General features: G+C 40.6%; 1 protein-coding gene across 6 annotated transcripts in view; it reads left to right on the top strand.

The window, feature by feature from the left end:
• Positions 1–17,704, top strand: part of tent4a (terminal nucleotidyltransferase 4A) — a 94,295-nt gene that overhangs the window by 31,868 nt on the left and 44,723 nt on the right. For all 6 annotated transcript variants that reach the window (XM_078240333.1, XM_078240325.1, XM_078240314.1 and 3 more), the window contains exons 2-5: positions 9,906–10,029; positions 11,758–11,804; positions 15,080–15,200; positions 15,286–15,393. In XM_078240333.1, coding sequence (XP_078096459.1) covers positions 9,906–10,029; positions 11,758–11,804; positions 15,080–15,200; positions 15,286–15,393 — 400 coding nt within the window. The remainder of the gene's footprint in view (positions 1–9,905; positions 10,030–11,757; positions 11,805–15,079; positions 15,201–15,285; positions 15,394–17,704) is intronic.

Below are 17,704 nucleotides of genomic sequence, written 5' to 3'. Positions count from 1 at the left end.
ATACTGTGTACTCTGAAATTTTTATTTCCAAACCATGATCACCTTGCAACCATTTCTCTGCAAAGGCAATTAAATTTAAACTATTTACCTCTTTGTGCCAGTATTTCACCTGTTTATTTACAGATGGTTTGTACATTCAGATGAAGAGCTTTTTAATTTTTTTACTTCCGCTCCCTGCATCGCCCTCATGTTCTGATGCAAAATTTATGCTAAACTCTGTCCCTTCCTGAGCCATTCTGTTTGCATTTATCCACCTTGTTATACATTTTGTTACCTTGTTCTTTCTCTTTGGATTTCTAAATCTTAAGACCATAAGATGTAGGAGCAGAAGTAGGCCATGCAGCCCATCAAGTCTCCTGCCATCCAGTGAGACCATGGCTGATCTGATATGATCTCATTTTATTCCAATCCCCCACCTGTCACCATTAGTTTAAAACCCCAATTATATGATTAACCAGGACACTGGTCCCAGTTTAGTTTAAGTGGAGCCTATCTCAGCAGGATAGCTCTTTCTTTCCTGAGTACTGATGCCCCATGAATCAAAATGCATTCTTCTCGCACCGCTCTTTGAGCCACGTGTTTAATTCTCTAATCTACCTGACCCTTTGGCAATTGGTGAGTGGCTCAACCCACAATCCAGAGATGATTACCTTTGATCTGTAACAAGGTCGAGAAGTATTCAACACAAGTTCAGAAAGAAAGTTTGCTGTGTAATAAACCGAATGAGTTTGAGAAGATGTCATATGTTGGATGAATTGTACATTTAGTTAACCGATCATTTCACCAATGGCCTCCAGTGTTGTACCATGTCAAAGACCAAGATGTCATAATTTGGGAAGTGTAGAAAATTAAGGCTTAACACTGTTTAGAGGAGAGGAAACAATAGAATTGAAAGGTAATTTATGTGATCCCAGGGGCTGGACTGCTCTGTTCGCAGTGTGCATCAATAATTTTCCATAATAAAAGCAAAAAATGCTGGAAATACTCAACCTTAGATAACTTCTGCTTCCATCTTGTTTGCTGTTTTATTTTTGCTTTTTTTATTCCTTCATATTGCATTCATATGGCTGCTGTATAGCCATTCATAAAATCAGAGCATGGCCTTTGTTTCTTTACCACACTCTTTGGCTTTTGTGTTGTTAAATCTTTTGTTAGTTGATCTCTCCTGCCCTCCACCCTATAATAGATCTTTCCTTTTGTTATTCCTGCTCCTTCCCTCTTCTACCGGCTTAAAAACCCATCCATCAGAACAGGAGGAAGATAGAAATGAAAAATCACAAACCTGAAGCATGAATTCCTCTTCTCTCCATTGATGCTGCCTGAGCTGCTGAGTGTTTGCAGCACTTTTTGTTCTTATTTCAAGTTTCCAGCATCTGCAGTACTTTGTTTTAATAGTAATTTTTCACAGTTGGAGGGAGTGGTGTTAAAATTTTCAGATGCAAATACTGAAATGTGGAGTGTGGTAAATAATTTTGAGGACCAAAGAAAGCTGTGAGGGAATATTAACAAGCTGGTTTAATCGTCCTTAAAAAAGTGACGGATGAAATTCACAGGCAATATATTTGAGTTGGTGCATTGTGGTCTTAAAAGAAAAGCAAAGTACCCATTTTTTTGAAATGGGATAGAGTATGAGAGTAGTGGGATTTGAGGGTTCCATTCACATGATTTTAAAAACACCTGGATTAAAAAACAAGTGTAATATGTTTTAAGGCAGGAGCTGTGGAATAAAAGCAGGAAGATGTAATGGTGAATTAAAACAATGTTAATCACAGTTGCAATACCATGTGGATTTGAGCCCAACACCAGGAAAGTAACAGGGATTTGCTAGGATACTGTCAAGTATGAGGCAATACAACTATGGAGAAAAAGATGAGAAATCAGGACTGTTTTTATTAAAGCACTAATGATGCATTTTGGTAGGAAGAACATGAGACAATATAAAATAAGGGGTAAAATTCTTAAAGGGATGGAGCTACAGAGGGACCTGAGTCTATATGTGCATAAATCATTGAAGGTGGCAGGACAGATGAAGGGAGCAGTTAATAAATCATATAGTATTCTGGGGTTTAGGTCATAGAATACATGAGCAAGGAGGTTATGCTGAACTTACACAAGTTAGACCTCAGCTGGAGTATTGTGTGTAGTCCTGGACACTACACAATAGGAAGGATGTGAATGCATTGGAGAGAGTGCAGAACAGGTTTACGAGAATGGTTCCAGGGATGAAAAACTTCCATTTTATAAGTGTAGATTGGAGAGGTTAGAATGTTCATCTTGGAGAGAAGAAGTCTAAGAAGAGATTTGATAGCAATGTCCAAAATCATGATGGGACTGGGCAATGTAAGTAGGAGAAAACTGTTCCTGCTCATAGAAAGAACAAGAACGAGAAGGCACAGATTTAAAATGATTTGCAAAATAAGCAAATGTGATGTGAGAAAAAATATGTCTTCGCACAGCGAGTGGTTTGGGTCTGGAATTCCCAGCCTGGAAGTCAGGTGGAGGCAAGTTCCATCAAGGCATTTAAGAGGGCATTTGATAATTACTTCAATGTATACAATGTGCAGGGGTATGGAGAGAAGGCAAACGAATGGCACTAAGTCATGATGCTTATTTCGAGAGGGTGCAGACACAATGGATAAATGGCCTCCTCCTGTGTCGTAACAGTTCTGTAATTTTGAAATCTGGCATGATTTGTTGGAGATGCTTTAATTATAAAGGGATTGGACAGGGTAAATTAACCTTTTCTTTCCAGTAGTTGTGAGGTCTGTGACAATGTCACTTAACTAACAGATCAAATGCAAAGATTTTAGGCCAGAGCAATGATTTGATGGTTGAAAGAAGGGCCATAAAATCCCTACAGTGCGGAAGGAGGCCATTCAGCCCATCGACCCTGCACCGACAACAGTCCCACCCAGGCTCAATCCCCTTGACACTCCGGGGCAGTTCAGCATGGCCAATCGACCTAACCCACACATCTTTGGTCTGTGGGAGGAAACCTAGGGAGAGACGGAGAACATGCAAACTTCACGCAGTCATCCAAGGACAAAATTGAACCTGTGTCCTTGGCACTGTGAGGCAGCAGTGCTAGCCACTGTGCCTACCAAATCAACATTTAACTATTTTTAAACAAAGATGAATATTTGCTTGCAAATTAGGGAACTGATATGATAAGAGCAGTGCCTTGTTTAAGTGGCAGAGCAGGCAGAAATGATCACCTTGTTGCTCTGATGTTTTTCCTGTTGTTTTTGTGATGCTTGTCAAGCAGCCATTATCTAAGTGAGTGCAAATGTGCCTACATGAAGATACAGCAAGAGAGTCAAAAAAAGTACACTCGCAAGCTGTTACGAATTTAGGTCTGCTGTAGATAGACCTTGGGTTCATTGGTGTTGGATGTTTTCATAAACTGTCTGGGTATATTTTTATGGGAATTGGCTCACTTTGACCCACATGTCCAAAAGTATAACCAGGAGAGGAACAATATCAACCTCTTGGATATTTGTCTCTTGTATATTTGTACCACGTCAATCTGTCTAAAGACATTCCAAAAAAATGCTTGGTAAACCAACACCTGATATGAATTGGTAACCTGCTTCATTTCACAAAAATTTGAACATAAAGGCTGTTCTCATATCTCCCCCCCCCCCCCCTCGCATGTTCTCGTGCTTCCCCCCTCGCATGTTCTCGTGCTTCCCCCCTCGCATGTTCTCGTGCTTCCCCCCTCGCATGTTCTCGTGCTTCCCCCCTCGCATGTTCTCGTGCTTCCCCCCTCGCATGTTCTCGTGCTTCCCCCCTCGCATGTTCTCGTGCTTCCCCCCTCGCATGTTCTCGTGCTTCCCCCCTCGCATGTTCTCGTGCTTCCCCCCTCGCATGTTCTCGTGCTTCCCCCCTCGCATGTTCTCGTGCGCCTACCCCCCTCCCCTCTCATGTCCTTGTGCGCCTTCCCCCCTCTCACGTCCTCGCGCGCCTCCTTTCCCCCCTTCCCCCATTCTTACACGCTCTCTCCCTGCTCGCACCCCCTCTTTTCCCACTCGCACCTGTGAAAGAGGGGGAAGAATGTATGAAAACTTGCTAAAACACCAATCCGATCAAGCTCATCTTCTCAGTATTCAATGTCAAGAAAATTATGGTTTAATGTTTTCACCTGTTGCTGATTTAACCAGGGATGAATGTTCATTATATCAAGAAATGTGATGCCATTATTTCAGGTAAAGCATCTTTTTAGGTCTCCTGCATCTCCAGTGAGACATTTAAACAGATCACACTCATATGTCTGTCAAGTGGCTCCCACAAAATCAATACTCCTGGCATAGATAGCAATTCTATTTAAAGTCGGGCAGCCTGCTACCATGGGCTGACCGAAAAATAATTTCACTGGTGTTAAGCTAGTGTGCAGTATTAAATGGAAATGTCTCAGTAAAAGATACTTGAGAATTCTCTTTGTCTCTGCCATATTCAAATATTGATAATTTTATTTATTAAGCTGGCTACACGAGTGAGAATCACTGCTTCTCGAAGTCCGGCATAGTGTCACCAAATGCTGAATGGCAAAGGTGTCACTGAACCGATCAACAACACCATGTCTTTCATCTACCCAAACAGCAAGTGCCCCTTTACGCACACAAATTTGCTGACGACCTCCATCCTTGATTTAGGCTGGGGGTGTAGGAGTATTAATCCTTTAAGTCATTCATCTGTTTATCCACAGGAAGGTAATTGGTTCTGGGTACCATGTCACGACAGTAATAATCCCAGAGATCATTATCAAGTTGATGTGGAATTATTTTAGTGACTAGCTAAAAATTTGGTGGATGCCTTGAAATTCCTTGGAGCTCCAGGGGCTCCCAGACACCCAATTGCCGTAGTCCACTTGCTCTAAACTTGCTTCACTGGATCGTTATAATCTTCTGTGGCCCAATACAGTTCCCAGTACTGTCTGTAATTTTCTTGGAAACTAACTGAAACAAAGCATTAAACTCCGTAGGTGTATAATATTGCACCCTACATTGATAACTAAAAGATATGCACCAGGGGCAGAAATAGTATGTATAGAATCAGTTCAATGTTACAAAGCAAGCTTTAAATTTTGGACATTAATCTCAACAGGGTAGCAGTCTGCAGAACACTGCCCCATTTATTTCCCAGGTAGATATATTCTGTGTCATGTACTTAAAAGTATGTCAATGGTGTTCATTACAGTGTGTTACTTTGAAGATAGCCAATTGACAAGGGTCTATACCTGTGCTGTACAAATGGTGTTATGAATCTGTAGTTGCCTAAGATAGTAGCTTTAATTTTGTCCAAAAAGGTGTAGTATATACGTTGGGAAATTCAATTTTGTAATTCATTTTTTTGTGACGTTTTCTGTCAAAGTCTAAATGCCAAAGATACTGAGCAAAACTCCTATTGAGGTGGTGTTCTTAATGTTTGTTTCCATGTAAAATGTTATGAAGTACAACCTCTTTTTTTTTCCACTTTGAATATGTTGGATCTGTATAAAGCTACTACTTATATGTTTTATGTAGAACATTTTGCTGGTTTTCAGTGCACAATGTTACTGTGGAAGCACTGTAGGGGTACCATGTCAACAAAGCTTAGCTCAAAGATGTAGTTAATTTCATTTTCAAATTTTCAACTTTTGTTTGTTGGACAACCTTGCCTCAAGTCCTGCAGCTGAGAAATCACCGTGGATATAATTCTGCAGGCATTTACTATTTAGCAGCTCAACCAATTGATCACACTAGATTGCAAGCTTGGGCAATGGGTATTGACTTAACCTCCTACAGTTGTAAGTTGGTTCCATTCTGAGGCATTTGTTTTAGTTCACAGGCTCTTTCCAGTATGCCTGTTCTCATTTCTTCCAGCACAGCATGATTTTTCTACATGTAAATCTTTGCTCACTTGAAGAGTTAAAACACTTGGACACATTGGGAACCGTTCCAACAGTAACTTGGAACTAGGCAGATATTGACTAGGTGGAAAATTTCTTGCAACATTTCAACTGGATACCCTAGGCAGAGTTGCTTTGATGTAAGCACAGTAATGTTCTACTCTGCAGTTTAACTTTCATGTTTTTTATCTAGTCTGCAAAACTGGTTGCCTGAGAAGAGGCACATAATCAATGAAGAATCTGTAAATCAGATAGATGCAACCCTGGAATATTCCAGGAAAGACCAAATGTTATTGCTGCAATGTTTAAAAGTGGGTCAGTTAAAAGGAGAGAACTTCAGAAGTGCAGATGCCTTTTTGGATCCATAGAAACTTCTCTGAGGGTTAACAAAAATCTGACTGTATTTGATTCCCTGCCACTGCGCGATGTAAAAGAAAGAATTTCCAGAGTGTGGGATGACTTTTCAAACTGCACAATAGAAATAGCATTGGAATCTAAATCGAAGTGTTGATAGTAGTGATCATAGGAGAGAAAATATTTTCTAACTCATGAGATCCTCTTTCATATTGAGGACTTTTTGAGGGCAAGAACTTTGAGGTCTTCACTCAGCAAAATAAAACATGTTGTTCTCTGGACTGTGATGGTTCTCAGATTCCTTAACATTGGTAAAACTTTCTTTAAAGAAGTTTAATCTCCTGATTCTCAAGTAGTTATTACTATTTTTCAAGGAAAAGGTGCATGCGTTGAACATTCCAGCAAACATATCCTGAGCCATTTGACCTCCACACACCGATAGTAAGTAGTACATTTTGAGAAGTGTGCCAGGTCTGGGAAGTGTCTAATTCACTTACTTGCACCTGCTCACTCATGCTCTCTGTAATTCAAGTGGAGTGCAATATCACTGTGCAGGATTTTTCAAGTAGTGTATGCTTTGACAATGCATTCATTCAAAGCCCGTAACTCTTGATACCTGAAGGTTTGGATCTTGTGATTGAAGTACATACTACCACTAGCAATTTCCATGGTACTTGCTGTGGTAAAAAAAGTTTTGAGCTTCACCATTTAGGTATGTTTTATGTAGAGCAAGGTTAGACTGGGAAGAGGGGAGCTAATTGAGAGTAGTAAGAGATTTGTTAGCTTTTGTATTGCGGCAGAGAAATAATTCAAGAGTTCTGCAGCAGAATTGGAATCTGAAAGCAGTAACTGCACTATTGCAACTTCTGAATGCAGTCCATTGACTCCAATGGAGTTATGGTGGAATTAAGTAAAAAGGGGAAGCGTTGTGCTGACAACTGAGGGGGACTAACATATTCGCAGGGGACTGTGGGGAGAGAGAATAGACTGGAAAGTGAATGACTATACCAAATTCCGACTTGACTGGATGACAAACTTTATACGTAAACATTACTACAAAGGCTGCAATATTTGATGTTCTACCAGCAACGGGAGCAGAATCAGACTTCTCTCTCAACCCTGAGGGTTTCTTGATAACGATTCTGCGAGCTGATATTGGGTTTAGCCTGACTTCATAATTATTTGCTAGCCCGCTGCACTCACCATTTTAACAATGTGAGATCATTTGTGTTTTTAAATTTCCATTTGTAGTTTTTGAGGCAGACCCTAATGAAAACAGAACCTGAATGAAAAGGGATTAGAAAGGGAAACAGATCTAGTAAACAGTGAAAGGAAACTGACCGTCCCAGTTTTCAATGAAACAAAAATATACTGGTTTAAAAATCAAAGCTGCTGACGAACTGACTCTCGTTGAAAGATGTATGAGAACAAGATCAGTCCAAGCTGAGCAGTAGTGGTTGATGATTTCAGTGGTGCAGAACAGGAAGGCAAAGTCCAGATCCAGATGCTGCTGCTGTTTCTGTTGCTGGAAGGTAACATTGGATCGATGACACCCAGAGTTGAGGAGGTTTTGCAGACGTCTGCCATTTGTGGTACATACCCAGCTTGTGGAACTCAGATTGGTTGTGTGCTGCTTTTGACTGGGAATTGGATTATCTCCTGGAAGGATCAAAGCTGATATTCCTCATGACGAAGATACAGTTTGAAGGATTATATGATTGAGTGTGATCACCAAAATCTGAATGGACTGAAGAGCCAATTTGTCAGAATTATTTAGTTGTATCGGCTATTTAATGTGCGTTTTATAGGTCATAATCAACTGCAATTTGTTTAACTTAATTCTGGATGTTGCAGTATTGAATAGATATCATTTAGTGTTAGGTTTTCTTGACTCATAATAAATATTCTTCTGTTTCAAGCTGTGGAGTCTTGTGACTTTATCCTTTTAGTAGATAACTTGAATTTTGTCTACTTAAATGTTACTGGTCTATTGAGATTGTAACAACGATGAAAGCCTTTACACTGCAATAACACCAATCACAATCTGTTTACCTAGGTGATTAACTTTGGCCTGAATGTGGCAGTCTATGCTGCAGCTACAGGGGCAACCTTGGTGTGTGGTACCTCTTTGTGCTGTGAATTAGGTGGTTGCTCACAAAGGGGAGGCCTACAAACATTGATGCAAATCAGAATCGGCAGGCAGGTATTCCTGGTTCCTAAGCATTAGTAAGACACTAAGCAGAATAGAGTTGGGGTATTATTTGGCATAGCTGGGCAGGTAAAATGGTATAAGCTATGAAGGCTGTGCGAATATGGTAAGGAAAATAGAGTAAAAATAATACTTGCACATTTTGGCCGCGATCCCATTGCGACCCGCAACTTTTCTGTCAGGTCGCGGTGGGAGATGCGCATCTCCGGCCTTGAACAGGGATTTGCGCATGCGTCGGGAACGCATGCACATCTTCCAGAGCCAGCGAGCAGTCGCTGGTCAGGCCACACTGAAACCGGCGCAAAGGCAGGTAAGTAATTTAAATGTTTTTTGCATATATTTGAAATATGTATATTAGTTAATTATCAGGACCTTTCAGGACCCGATTGAATCTCCCACCCCACCAGGAGTACTTCATTCCGGTGGGGTTCAGACTAGCTCCCCACGTTCGGGGAACTTGTGTGAGACCCCGCCGGAATGAAGGGGGGGCGCAATCTGGGCCCCCCAGGGGGTTGGGCGGTGGGGAGGGTCGTGCCCCCTGGGCATGGGCACCCTGGCAGTGCCAGCCTGTGTCCACTGGCACTGCCCAAGGGGCACAATGCCCATGTCCAGGGGACACCTTGGCACTGCCCATCAGGCAGTGCCAAGGAGCTGGGGCCTATTGTGGGCGGGGCCTAGGGGTGATCGGTGGGGGGGTCCCGCTGCCACACTTCAGACAGGATCGGTCTGGGATAGGGGGAATTGAGCAGGCCAGCAAACGGGGAGTCTGACAGATCAGGACCACTGTGCATGCGCAGAGTTCCAGAACTGCCAAACTCCGGCGCAGATAGGCCCCGTCCCCTGGGTTTTTAATGAGATTTCCGACTGGGACCTCTTCAGTGAACAGAGTGTGGAGATTCAGGTGAGAAACTGAACTGACAGAACAATCGGGATTTAGAACAGTTCTCCCACCAATTCAGCACTTTTGGGAGAATCGTGACCTTTGTTTGTAAAACCCATCAATAAATAGGGTATGAGTTTCTCTGCAGTACGGAGTGGGGAGATGCTAAATAACTAATCAGCAGGGTGTAAATCAGTGTGGCAAATTAACATGAGCAAAGCTAATAAAGCTCGAATTTAAAAATTATGAGCAATTTGACAGTTTGGCAAACATTACATTGGAATTATATGTTTGAGGTGTGGAATATGTGCAGATGTATGATTTTAAATATACAAATAGTTTTCCTCTCGCTTGGCTTGTAAGTTTCTGGAACATGTGGTTTTGGCTAAAATGAAACATACGTATCCCTTATAGACTGAATCATATTGAAATTATTACTTAAATGTGTAGAACAAGCTGATATGTAATCAAAAACTATTTTCAAAGATTGAAGGAGAGGCTCATGAAAATAAATACATTGACATTTCACTCTGGTTGCACAGCTCTAATATAAATTTCTCCTTTCACTTTATTAGCCTCCATGAAGAAATCATGGACTTTTACAATTTTGTGTCACCGCGTCCTGAAGAGGAAACCATGCGAAAAGAAGTAGTGAAACGAATAGAATCTGTTATCAAAGAGCTTTGGCCAGCAGCTGATGTGAGTATTACGATATGAAACTAATTTTCTCTTGAATTTATTTTCCCCCCAATTCTTATTGCAGACAGGAGAATCCTAAATTTGTAAAATTCTTTAAAACTAAGGATTTATTTAGAAAACAAATAGTAAGCTAGATTTTTGATGTTACTCTCATCTACAAAGCATTTTCTGCTTGCTTTTGAACGTATTTTTAAACATACAAAATATTTTGCATTGGCAAAAATAAAATGGTCTTGCAGCACTGAATGACACTTATGATAAAATGGCGAAACTGTGCTGGATGTTGTTCTGTGATCATTGATAGCAAAGTTTTCTAAACCTTAAAACAGAGAATCTGCCAGTACTGTAACATCATAAGAAAATGTGTTTTGAGGCAGCCAGATAAAATTCCAGGAATTCTCTCTTTAAAAATATGAGCAAGAAATGTCAAAAGTAAAGTTCAAATTTTGGTTACTAAATCCAAGCCTAGATTTGTGAAATTTTCTGCATTTTTACGGTCTTCGTAGAATGATGGAATTGAATCATAGAATCCCTACAGTACAGAGGAGGCCATTCGGCCCATCAAGACTGCACCAACAACAATCCCACCCAGATCCTATCCCTGTAACCTCATGTATTAACCCTGCTAATCCTCCCTGACACTATGGCCATGCTAAATTGCCTCATCAACATAACCCACACACACACCTTTGGAGTGTGGGAGGAAACTGCAGCACCTGGAGGAAATCTATGCAGACATGAGGCAAATATGCAAACTCCACACAGTCACTTGAGGCTGGAATTGAACTGGTGCTGTGAGGCAGCAATGTTAACCACTTTGCCACCATGCCGCCCCAATTGCCAGTTCTTCCTATGCAGGTAAACTAAACAGTTTATTTCACCTTTTTGAAGGTAGATATTCATTGCGCACCCCTGGATGCTAACAGCTTGTAGCTTGCTAAAGTTCTTTTGGATGGTATAAAACCTAAACCTTTCTTCAAATGAAATCACCATGCGTCAGGAAGAGCTGTCTGCATTTATAAAAATTTCCCTTCTCTTGACCAGGCCGACTAAATTTAATGATGGTGTCTTCAGTGAAATGGAGTGGCACAGTGGTTAGCACTGCTACCTCACAGCATTAGGGGCTCGTGTTCGATTCCCAGCTTGGGTCACTGTCTGTGTGGAGTTTGCACATTCTCCCTGTGTCTGCGTGGGTTTCCTCCGGGTGCTCCGGTTTCCTCCCACACTCCAAAGATATGCAGATTAGGTGCATTGGTTATGTTAAATTCTCCCTCCGTGTATCCGAACAGGCGCTGAAGTGTGGCGACTCGGGGATTTTCACAGTAACTTCATTACAGTGTAAGCCTACTTATGACTAATAAAAAACTTATTGAAATGGGTTAATTATAACATTGATCAAGACTTTGTGCCACATTGAAAGATGCATTTATTCAATGAGCTATAGTGCACCAAAAAGCTTAAAAGTATGCATTTGTTTCTAGTTAATATAACATTGGATTAAAATGTTGAAGGGATGCACTTTATATTGTTGCGAGCCATAACATTCTCTTAGTGTTTAGTTTTCCTGAACAGAATGAATCTTTTCTGTTTATGAATTCAAAATGATTAGGTGTTGCATATTCAAAAATGATGCACAACAAAGTGACAAACTTAAATTTGCAGTTTTATTGCCTAAATAATTAAATGTGATCTTTTGCACTGAATAATACCTGTATGTTTTGTCTACAGGTTCAAATTTTTGGGAGTTTCAGTACAGGACTGTACCTCCCAACTAGGTAAGTAAAAAATTATCTATCAGCTTGTTGTTAATCTCAAACAAATACCAATAAGTTAATTGTACTACAGTTAGAATTTATTTCAGAGCATATTTTTTGCTGTGTTTTGAAGAAGTAAATTTAATATCAGCACTGAAGAAAGTAGAACTTGCATCTTTCACAACTTTCACAATCTCAAAATGTTCCACAGTGCTTTGAAACTGACAATTCTTTTACTTTTGAAGTGTAGTCATTGTTGCTGTAGAAGAAACATTGCATCCAATTTGTCCACAGCAATGCCACACAGACAGCACTGAAATAATGCCTAGATAGCATTGTTTAGTCAGACCACCTGGGAAGTCCACATTGCTCAAGAGGGCAGGTGCGGCCTGAATTTTATATTTCAAATGAGAGACCAGACTTCGGACAGTGTAGCACTACAGCCAAAGTGTTAGCCTAAATTATATGCTCCAATTTCTTGAGTGAAACTTGAACTGACAATCTTCTGAGTTGAGTGACAGTGTGACCACTGAAACACAATTGACAAATTAACTAGTTTTATATGCTTGTTCACAGGTTGTGTAAAATAATTGTAAGCAATTATGGCAATTCACTTTTTGACTTACTTAACTTCAAATTGGTATAATTCTCTCTTTGTCTTTGTGCTTTTTAATTTGAATAAATTCCTTAATAAGGGACACATATATATTCATGTAAGATAAATTCAATCCATCTGATCAAATAGTGTGGGTCAGGTTGTGTTTTCTTAGTTTATCTATCTGTATAACTTAATTCAAAGGCTGTATGAGGTGTTTGTGTATTTTACAAATACACAATTGGTAAAATACACAATTGTGTATTGGTAAAATACGCAAACTTATTTTGATTAGAACTTTGAAATACTTTTGGGTAGGACTAATCTGAAAACCTAATTAGTTCTTTGCTTAGCATGGCAAAACCAAAGGCACATCAGGTTTCAGTTCTACTGTTTACAGTCTGAGTTTATGAATGAGGAGTTATGCCCAGGCAGTCTTTGGATATTGATGATAGGCTGGCAGTCAGTATTGCATCTGCTCCCTTAGTTGCAAAGGCATTGAGAGCTGAATCACAGAAGTAGTTAAACTTTAGGCTGGAAAGTAGAGTTTGCTCACCGCAATGACAGTGTCAAAAATTAATTGTTACAATGCAGCTATTTTAATTGAATTGTGACTAACTCCATTCAGTTGTGCAAGGCCTCTTGGGCAACACCCTTAAGTTGACCGGCTATGATATTGACCGCTCTTAACATGTACAAGAAGACATGATTTTAGTTTTAGATTGTATTTTAGAGTATAGAAGAAAAACTAATTTTCTTCTATATGGCAAAATACAATGTAGCACTCATTTACCACAAATGATTCACTTAGTAAGTTCTTTTTTTTGTGAATTCTAGGCTGAGTAGACTTTCCATTAAGATGCAATGAGGTCCTAGCACCTTAGAATCATAAAATTAATACATAAATAAAACAATTAATAAGAACCATATCCTGTGCCTCCACCACAGATTCCCTTTTTGATCTTTTATGGGTCTACTCTTGCCTTAGTTATCCTCTTACTCTTGTGTCTGCGTGGGTTTCCTCTGGGTGCTCTGGCTTTCTTCCACAGTCTGAAAGCTGATTTAGGTGCATTGGCCATGCTAAATTTTCCCTCAGTGTCCCCAAACAGACACGAGTGTGGTGACTAGGGGATTTTACAATAACTTCATTTAAGTGTTAATGTTAGCGTACTTGTGACACTAAGCTTTAAAGTTTTTAAACTTTAATTAGCGAAATTGGCCTTGCCCCAGTTTGGAACTTTAACTTTGTCCTTTCCATAATTCAGTTGAATTATGATCATTACTACTGCATTGTTCCTCTGCTGTCATTCCTTCCACCTGGTGAGCTTCATTTCCTAAAACTACGTCCAGAATCATGCCCTTTCCAGTTGAACTTGCTACGTACTAGCCAAAAGTGTTCCCCTGAATGCACCTTAGGAATTCTCTTCTCCCTATTATGCACTGCAGATAGTTTTTTTGGGTTCCTAAGTTCAATTAATTTGGTCTCAGTTGATGATCCTTCTAAAATATTATCCCTCCTGACAGTTGTAATCGCTTTCCTAACCAAAACTAGCACCTGCCTCTCTCCACCACCCCCCCCCCCCTCCTTTTTATTCCCCTGTCTATCTCATCTGAAAATCCTGTTCCTCTTTAAGCTATATTTTGGTAATAACTGTGATATCATACTGCCACCATCTTTCTATGTGTGCCCTTGCCTTGTCTGCAAACTCCCCAAAACAGCAATGTAATGACCAGATAATGTGCATTTTGTTTTGTTGATTAAGGGATAAATGTTGGCCAGGATACTGAAGAAAATGCCCCTCCTCTCTGAAATAGTGGATGAAGATCTTTTATATCCACTTGAGCAGGCAGCTGGGGCTTCGGTTTAATGTTTCAGCCAAATGTCGAATTAATTAAGGGATAAGGGAGAATTGTATGTGTCTTTTGATTTTCCCTACAAATCACTTTTTCGAATTGAGCAGGAGAATTGTCATCATACTCAGAGCGCTGATGAGCTGGATTCAAGGAAAACATCCATGTTGAAAATGTGTAGTGCCAGGTGGAACCATTTGATTCAAAGTTAAGACCATCACTCCTGATAGCCAGTTGGTGAAAGAAGAAACTAGGGCCAGTCTTCATTGGACTTTTAATTGATGCAATTAAAATGCCATTCTAATTTCTTGCCATATGATGTATATGTCCTTGGCCAGTTCAGATGGTGCAAGTTGAATGCCGAACTGAGTGTTCTCATTGCTGTTAACTCAGCTTGTTACACTGCAGTATGCAAGGCTCGGGAGTCCTCCATGATGTTTTTCATAAGATGTGTCCTTTTGCTCTTCAGGTTGTTCTAACATTGAATTTGAATCTGGCTCCAAATAAGAAATCCTATGCTGTTACTTTGTTATCATTTAAAACTGCCACTTTCTGGTTCCCATTTTGTCATTAATTCTGCAAAAGATCCATTTGATCTTAGGAGCAACAGAAGAAAAGGCAAGAACTAATTAGTTCACAAAAGTTTTCAAGTTCAATGGTTTTAACATTGCATAATAGATTTAGGGAACCATCTGCAACCAGGTTATTTTTAGCCAATATTGATCAGGAAAATAACTATCCATTTCTGAGCCTATGTTTTATAGCTGACTGGTTTTAACAAAAAATAACTTCTTGACCTGCAACCTGTTGGCATTGCGGTAATTATTTCTTACTGTCTTTTACCTTACAGTGATATAGACTTGGTAGTTTTTGGGAAATGGAAGAACCCACCTTTACAACTATTAGAGCAAGCACTACGAAGACGGAATATTGCTGAACCACATTCTATTAAAGTACTTGACAAAGCTACAGTAGGTTACTTGGGAGAATGTCTAATCTTTTTATAACTATTTACTTTAATATGATACTCGATTCAAATATTTCTCCACTTCGTAGGTACCAATTATAAAGCTGACTGACCAGGAGACGGAAGTCAAAGTAGACATCAGTTTTAATGTAGAAACTGGTGTGAAGGCAGCTCAATTTATCAAAGACTTTGTTAAGGTAAATATGACTCTTATATTTTACACACAAGTAACAAGAATAACGAGTGAGTGTATCATTGGGTAATTTGCATTTGATAAGAAATTAAGCCGTTAATTGAATAAAGCGAGTTTAATAGTGTTCTATTTCTGAGCTTTAGTTCCAGTGCAGGTGATGTTGTAAATGTTAGCCTATTATGCTTTGAAATTAAATTGGTTAAATGGAGTCCATTATTTATAATGTAATTTTTTTTGCCTCAATTAATGAACATTAGTGTTTATACAATGAACTTCTTGGCATCCTGCCTCTATATAAATTCAAATTTTAATACATTTGGAAAAATATAAAAGTAAAGATGAGTATATGGCTTGTAGGAAGGGACTAAAGAAGGGAATTAGGAGAGCCAGAAGGGGTCACGAGAAGGCCTTGGCAAGTAGAATTAAGGAAAACCCTAAGGCGTTCTATAAATATGTGAAGAGTAAAAGGATGAGCTGTGAAGGAATAGGGCCTATAAAAGGTGAAGGCGGGAAAATCAGTATGGAACCAGTAAAAATGGCAGAGGTGCTTAATGAGTATTTTGCCTCGGTTTTCACAGAGGAGAAGGACATGGGTGGATGTACTGTGGGCTTGCGGTGGACTGAAAAGATTGAGTATGTGGACTTTAACAAAGAGGTTGTGCTGGAATCTTTGAATGGCATCAAGATAGATAAGTCGCCGGGTCTGGATGGGATGTACCCCAGGTTACTGTGGGAGACGAGGGAAGAGATTGCAGAGCCTCTGGCGATGATCTTTGCGTCGTCGATGGAGACTGGAGAGGTGCCGGAGGATTGCGGATGTGGTTCCTATTTTCAAGAAGGGAAATAGGGATAGCCCAGGAAATTACCGACCGGTGAGTCTAACCTCAGTGGTTGGTAAGCTGATGGAGAAGATCCTGAGGGACAAGATTTATGAGCATTTAGGGAGGTTTAGTATGCTCAAGAATACTCAGCATGGCTTTGTCAAAGGCAGATCGTGCCTTATGAGCCTGGTGGAGTTCTTCGAAAATGTGACTAAACACATTGACGAAGGGAAAGCGGTAGATGTGGTTTATATGGATTTTAGCAAGGCGTTCGATAAGGTCCTCCATGCAAGGCTTCTCGAAAAAGTGAGAGGGCATGGGATCCAAGGGGCTGCTGCCCTGTGGATCCAGAACTGGCTTGCCCAAAGGAGGCAGAGAGTGTGTATAGATGGGTCTTTTTCTAAATGGAGGTCGGTCACCAGTGGTGTGCCCCAGGGATCTGTTCTGGGACCTCTGCTATTTGTCATTTTCATAAATGACCTGGATGAGGAAGTGGAGGGATGGGTTGGTAAGTTTGCCGACGACACGAAGGTTGGTGGGGTTGTGGATAGTCTGGAGGGATGTCAGAAGTTACAGAGGGAAATAGATAGGATGCAAGACTGGGCGGAGAAGTGGCAGATGGACTTCAACCCAGATAAATGCGTAGTGGTCCATTTTGGCAGGTCAAATGGGATGAAGGACTACAATATAAAGGGAACGACTCTTAGTACTGTGGAGGATCAGAAGGACCTTGGGGTCCGGGTCCATAGGACTCTAAAATCGGCCCCGCAGGTGGAGGAGGTGGTTAAGAAGGCGTACGGTACTGGGGCCGTAGGGATTGGTACTGGGGCCTCAACTATTTACCATTTATATAGATGATCTGGAGGAGGGGACTTAGTGTAGGGTAACAAAGTTTGCAGACGACACAAAGATAAGTGGAAAAGTGAATCGTGTGGAGGGCGTCGAAGGTCTGCAGAGAGATTTGGACAGGCTGAGTGAGTGGGCGAGGATCTGGCAGATAGAGTATAACGTTGACAAATGTGAGGTTATTCACTTTGGAGGAAATAATAGCAAATATGATTATTATCTAAATGGAAAAAAATTACAACATGCTACTGTGCAAAGGGACCTGGGGGTCCTTGTGCATGAGACGCAAAAACCCAGTCTGCAGGTGCAACAGGTGATCAAGAAGGCAAATGGGATGTTGGCCCATATCGCAAGGGGGATAGAATATAAAAGCAGAGATGTCTTGCTGCATCTGTACAGGGCATTGGTGAGGCCGCAGCTGGAATACTGTGTGCAGCATTGGTCCCCTTATTTGCGGAAGGATATATTGGCCTTGGAGGGAGTGCAGAGAAGGTTCACCAGGTTGATACCAGAGATGAGGGGGTGTTGATTATGAGGAGAGACTGAGCAGATTGGGTTTGTACTCGTTGGAATTTAGAAGGCTGAGGGGGGATCTTATAGAGACCGATAAGATAATGAAGGGGCTGGATAGGGTAGAGGTGGATAGAT

Source organism: Mustelus asterias, chromosome 2, assembly GCF_964213995.1.
Source record: "Mustelus asterias chromosome 2, sMusAst1.hap1.1, whole genome shotgun sequence".
Classification (NCBI taxonomy): Eukaryota; Metazoa; Chordata; class Chondrichthyes; order Carcharhiniformes; family Triakidae; genus Mustelus; species Mustelus asterias.
Note: the sequence above shows the minus strand (reverse complement) of the source record. Positions and strands in the feature narration are given on the sequence as shown.